Source organism: Rhea americana, unplaced genomic scaffold (genome assembly GCF_003343005.1).
Source record: "Rhea americana isolate MKP2758 unplaced genomic scaffold, rheAme1 scaffold_687, whole genome shotgun sequence".
Lineage (NCBI taxonomy): Eukaryota > Metazoa > Chordata > Aves > Rheiformes > Rheidae > Rhea > Rhea americana.
The window spans coordinates 33,901-39,721 of NW_028186853.1; the positions used below are offsets into that span (position 1 = coordinate 33,901).

The 5,821-nt window shown below is 62.8% G+C and overlaps 1 protein-coding gene across 2 annotated transcripts; it reads left to right on the forward strand.

The window, feature by feature from the left end:
• Positions 1–586: 586 nt before the first annotated feature.
• On the forward strand, positions 587–5,224 carry DDX25 (DEAD-box helicase 25). Of its 2 annotated transcripts, none has more exons than XM_085321216.1 (10): positions 587–638; positions 785–920; positions 1,017–1,109; positions 1,201–1,303; positions 1,978–2,092; positions 2,397–2,574; positions 2,943–3,180; positions 3,615–3,777; positions 3,856–4,044; positions 4,538–5,224. In XM_085321216.1, the coding sequence occupies exons 3-10, from the start codon at positions 1,048–1,050 to the stop codon at positions 4,597–4,599; spliced, it is 1,110 nt and encodes a 369-aa protein (XP_085177342.1). In that variant the 5' UTR covers positions 587–638; positions 785–920; positions 1,017–1,047; the 3' UTR covers positions 4,600–5,224. The 2 variants fall into 2 exon arrangements, 1 of the variants encoding a protein (XP_085177342.1); XR_014897808.1 differs by lacking the exon at positions 587–638 and having other exon boundaries at positions 837–920; positions 4,538–4,653; positions 4,795–5,224.
• Positions 5,225–5,821: the final 597 nt, after the last annotated feature.

Consider the following 5,821-nt stretch of genomic DNA (forward strand, 5'->3'; position numbering starts at 1 on the left):
CCCAGGCCCCAGCCCCACAGCCTCCTGGTCCCTCTGCCCCACGGTGGGCCTTAGCCCCCTGTCCCACGGCAGGCCTGGCTCCCCCTGCCGCATGGCGGGCCCCAGGCCCCTGCCCGATGGGAGGCCTGGCTCCCCACCCCACGGCATCCTGGCCCCCTGCCGCCCCACGGTGGGCCCCAGCCCCCTGCCCCACAGAGTCCTGTCCCCCGGACCCACAGCCGGCCCAGCACCCTTCCCCACCTGTCCCTTGGTGGGGCCCCAGCCCCCTGCCCCACGGTATCCCGTCCCCCTGCCCCACAACAGGCCTGGTCCCTGCCCCATGGCATCCCACCCCCCTGCCCCATGGGGCCCTGTGAGCCCTGTTCCCCCGCCCCAGTATCCCATCCCGCTGCCCCATGGTGTCCTGTGAGCCCTGGCCCCCTGCCCCATAGCATCCTGACCTCATGCCCCATGGGGCCCTATGAGCCCTGTCAACCTGCCCCATAGCGGGCCCTGTCCGGGTGATGGGTGTGTGGGGTGGGAGGCGCTGGCTGAGGGCTATGGGGCTCAGCAGCCACCTTTCCTTCCCCTGCGGGAGCCAGGCTATGCCAGCGACGATGACGACGACGACGAGGAGGAGGAAGAAGAGGAGGAGAGAGGTGGGTCCGGCGGCCGTGTCCTGGTGCCCCACGGCGCCTGGGCCAGCCGAGTTAGGGGGAGGGAGGGAGGAACCCRGCACCCAGCGGGTGCTGCGGCCCAGCCGGCCGTGCCCGGCCGACGTGGCTCCCTGCCGCCCTCCTCGCAGCGGACCTGGCTGAAAGCTCCCTCCTGAACAAGCTCATCCGCACGTCCCTCGTGGAGTCCAGCCATCACGTGGAGGTGCTGCAGCGCGACCCCTCCTCGCCTCTCTTCTCCGTGAAAACCTTCGAAGAGCTGCCCCTGTGAGTGCACAGCGGCGGCGAGCGGGGACGCCCCGCTCCTCCTGCCCGCCTCGCCTCCCCTGCGCCCCCCCCAGCTTCCCTGCTTTCCCTTTCCAGGAAAAAAGAGCTCCTGCGGGGCGTTTACAACATGGGCTTCAACCGGCCCTCCAAAATCCAGGAGACGGCTCTGCCTATGATGCTGGCACACCCGTGAGGACAAGGCGCGAGGCCTCGGCGAGGGCGGGTGGGCGGGTGGCTGCGCCTCGCCGGCCGGGCGCCTGAGCCGCCGCTTGCCTTGCAGGCCCCAAAATCTCATCGCCCAGAGCCAGTCGGGGACGGGCAAAACCGCAGCGTTYGCCTTGGCCATGCTGAGCAGAGTTAATGCTGCCGAGAGATACCCGCAGGTAACGGCGGCGGCGGCGGGGTGAAAGGGGTCCTGGAGGCCTTGCCGTGTCTGCCCGGGGAGGGGGGGCTACAAGTCCTGGTGCTCCACGAAGCCGCCAGCTGAAAGCAGAGATTTTTTTTTTGCTTTCTAACTGCAAGTAGAGCCGAGGTTTACATATCCCGAATTTAAATCTGGGGGAACTTGCGGCCGGATTTAAAAGGCGCTTGAGCCGCGGGCGCTTGAGCAGCGCTTTTCCATAGCTCGGTTTACGGTGCGAGTWTCTGGTTGCTTCCGCGCTAACCTGAGTCTCTTCCCTAGATTTCGGTATCATCTATCTGAGCTGCTTATCGCAGGTTAAGGTCTCTAAGCACAAAGGGACGAGGTAACTTAACCTGGCGCTTTAAAGCTGGCCGCGGAAGCCAAGGGCACCRCGCTCCCGGAAACACGTTTCCCCGGCAAAAAGAGTGACACCGACTGTTGGCYGCCCAAACCCCTCCGGCTGGGTTGCGTTCCCAGCTTCCTCACCTCCAAATGCCACCGTCGCCCGGCCCCTTTCRGAGAAGCTGGGTGGTTTTTATATATCCCCCCGCACACACTTTTCCGATTTCGGGTTGTTTGCCCGGTCCCTCTCGCCCTAGCAGTGCCCTGTGCCTCTGAGCGCTCGCTGCTCATGGCTCCTTTTCCTTCTCCAAGTGCCTCTGCCTGGCTCCGACCTTCGAGCTGGCCCTGCAGATCGGGCGCGTGATCGAGAAGATGGGGCAGTTCTGTGTTAACATCAAAGTTACCTATGCTGTCCAAGGAAATAGAGGTGAGTCCTGCCCCGCAGCGGAGACATCGCTCCTGCAGGTGAGCGCAGGGTAAACGCTCGGCGCCTCGAACGACCAGGCCCTCCGCGGGGTGCTTTGCACCCCTGTGGGAAAGCACGTGCCACTTTTGCCTGTGTATCCGCCCCCTGCTTCCTGCTGAGGAGTCTCCATAAAGATCCCCGGCTCCTTCCAAACTCCTTCCTTCACCCTTTTCTTGCTGGTTCCTCACCCCCTGCTGGTTGCAAACATCCCTGCTGCTGCTCCTGCGCGGGAGCTGGCCTGACGCGCTGTCTCTGTCTCCCGCAGTTCCTCCCGGCACCGTGCTGGAGGAGCAGATCGTCATCGGCACCCCCGGGACCGTGCTGGACTGGTGCTTCAAACGCCGAGTGCTCAACCTGAAGAAGATCAGCGTGTTCGTGCTGGACGAGGCCGACATCATGATCGACACGCAGGGCTTCTCCAGCCAGAGCATTCGCATTCAGAGGTCAGCTCGCCTCAAGCTTGAGCTAAGCCAGCGAGGTTTCGAGTAGTTGGTTGGTGGCAAAGGTTAAATCCCACGGTTAAAAAAAAAAAAAAGAAAGAAAGAAAGAAAAAGAAACATCCAAATTAGTCACCAAAGCTGCTGAATAAACACTGTAACAGTGGAGGAGGTTTGCTGCAGTGAAAATTAGCTTCCCCCTATCAGCAGGCTCCCGATTTTGCTTAGTTCAGGGACCTGGGTTGCCCCTTCAAAACAAAACAGAACCAAAAAAAAAAAAAAGCCGTTTTAAGTCACTTATTTAAGACTCTTCCATGTAACCTGACATCTCTGGCCAGCTGCAGGGATGCTCACGAGCCCTTCTGCCGCTCCAGGGTTTTGCCCAAGGACTGCCAGATGCTGCTCTTCTCCGCGACCTTCAAGAAAGCGGTGTGGAAGTTTGCGACGCAGCTCATCAGCAACCCCATCGTAATAAAGCTGCGCCAGGAGGAGCTCGCCCTGAGCACCATCAGGCAGTACTACTTCGTGTGCGAGAGCCGCGTGGAGAAGTACAGAGCCCTGTGCAACATCTACGGCAGCATCACCATCGGCCAGGCTATCATCTTCTGCCAGGTAAAGCGGCGGCTGCCCTGTCCCGCCGGGCTACCGCTGTCGTACGGCCGAGCCGGCAGGGAGGGCGGCTTCCCCGCGTTCCCCCTGGCCCCTTGGCTTTGCCTGGTGTTTATGGGCAGCAAACGCCAAAAAAAAGAGAAAAAAAAAGCCCCAAAAGCCGTTTTAGTGGTGGAGATGGCACCAGCGCAGCATCCGCGGGGACCGTCGAAGGGAAGCGGCGGCGGGCTGCTTGCGCCGCCCGTGCCGAGCCGGGCTCCTCRCTGCTCCGCGTCCTTCCTGCCTCTTTTTGAGGCTCTGCCTGCGCAGAGGCGCCCGGGGTGGGGGCTGCCCCGGGAGGAGCAGGGGGGCCGGGGAGGACGGCACGGAGCGAGGGCGGGGTGGGGGGGAGAGCCTTGCCGAAGGATTACCAGCGCCTGCCTCTCCCGGCCGGCCAGACACGGAAGATGGCGGAGTGGCTGTCGCTGGAGATGACCGAGGACGGGCACCGGGTGGCCATGCTGACGGCCGAGCTGACGGTGCAGCARCGGGCCGACGTGATCCAGAGGTTTCGCGACGGCAAGGAGAAGGTCCTCGTCACCACCAACGTCTGCGCTAGAGGTACGGCCCCCGCCGGCGGGCGGGCACGCGGGCGCCCCGGTGCTTCGCGGSCGCCGGACGCCCTTTCCTTCCTCGCAGGGATCGACGTGAAGCAGGTCACCATCGTGGTGAACTTCAACCTCCCCGCCAACCTGAAGAAGCAGCCCGACTTCGAGACCTACCTGCACCGCATCGGGCGGACGGGCCGCTTCGGGAAAAAGGGCATCGCCTTCAACATGGTCGAAAGCCACAACCTGTACCTCGTGCGCATGATAGAGGAGCATTTCCGTGAGTGAGCCGGGCGGCCGCCCGCCGGCCGAAGCCGAGTAGCCGGAATCGCCGCAGCGAGGGGCGAAGAAATTGCCGCTCCGCAGCGCTTTTGCAGATCAGGCCGCCTCTYGGCTCCCGGTGCCCGTTCGCCCCGAGATTTTTTTGGGGGGAAGGCAAGGTTATCGCAACCTTTTGGCATGCGCAAAACCTTTCGGCTTGCCTCTGAAAAACGGCCTTTTCTTTTTTTCTGGCTTTAAAGCCGACCRTAGCATTGGGATTCGGGAGCCGGGGCGGTCATCGAAACGCTCCCTGCTCCGCCAGTGCCCGGGCAGGCAGCAACTCTGCCCCGGAGCGCTGCCGGTTTTATCCCTGATCCCAAGTGAAAGTGGAGCGCAGAAGCCTCCGCTTTGTCCCTGCTTTAGTCAACCAGGTCCCAGCGTCGCTGGCTCACGAGCCGAGTCTCCGTTTTACCCCGCTTGTATCCAGCATGGAAAATTATTTCTTTTCCCAGAGACTGAGATCAAGAGGCTGGACCCAGAAGACATGGATGAGCTGGAGAAGATTGACGCGTGACGAGCGGGCGCTCRCTCCTCCACAGCCGGTTTGGGGTTGAAAAGAAGATTTAAGGTGAAGTTTTRTAGTTGCCTTCTTGCAGAGGCCTGTTATTTTGTTGTGTTGTTTTAGGGAGGGTTTTAAAAAAAAAAGAAAAGGAAAAAGAAAAACCCTCAGATCCAGAAATTCTCATGGTTGCTTTCCGTGTTTCCTGAGGCTCCGAGCTCTGCCTGGCTTGGCGAAGGGCTCGAGGCTGCGCAGGGCCCTCGACCGGGGCGGCTCGCTGCAAAAATGCACCTGGGTGCGCACGGCGCGGATGACGCCCGGCAACTCGCCCGTGGAGGCTGCCGGCAGCGAGGGTGCCTGGCGCGGCGGCAGCAGTTCCGGCACAAAAACCGGGGAGAAAAACTCAAGCGGCTCCCCCCCAAAAAAAAGCCGGAGAGAGCAGCGAGGTAGGGAAATAATCCCAACCCGCTAGATGGCAGCAGGAATTCGGAACGGAGCCGCCGTGCCAAATCCTCCCCACGCGGCTCCGGCCGGAGGATTCGGCACGTCGCCCCTCGTGCCCGCTGCGCGCTCGGGGGCTCCCTTCGCTCTTGCTAAGCCAAAGCCAAAGCCACCTGCAATAAAACGGAATTGCAAAGAATTCCCGGGGTGCTGCTGCTTCTCCCGTGCTTTTCCTGGCGGGCAGAAGTGTGTGTGTGTGTGTGTGTGTGTCTGTCCCCCCCCCCACCAGGCCCGGTGTTGTTTTGCAGCAGCCAGAGCTGGTTCACGAGCAACCGCTCCAGGCGGGATTGCACGGGGAAGCGGGATAACGCAGCGGGGTTTGATGCAAAAAACCCGCCCGTTCGGAGGAGCCGCCGTCCCCGTCCCGCCGGATTAATTCCTCCAGCTTTTGCGGCTCCATGAATGTTTCATGGTGGCAGGGATGAAATATCAAACGCGGCGGGCGCCAAGAAAGCCCCCGYGCCCACTCCTGCCGCGAGCGCGCCCGTCCTCAGCCGCCGGGGTTGCGGCGCGCCGGGCGGCCTCGGGTTTCGGCGGCCCGATGAATAATTGAGGGCGACTCCAGAGGGTGGCGGTGGCGGGGAGTAACCGGAGCCGCCGCGGGGGCTCCGAGGAGCCCGTGTGCACGGACATGGCGCCATGGAGCGGGGCCGGCTGCCGCCGCCGCGCTGGACGGGGCCCTGGGTGCTGTGGCTGCTGCCGGCGCTGGCGGGCGGTGAGGCGCCGCGGGGGGAGC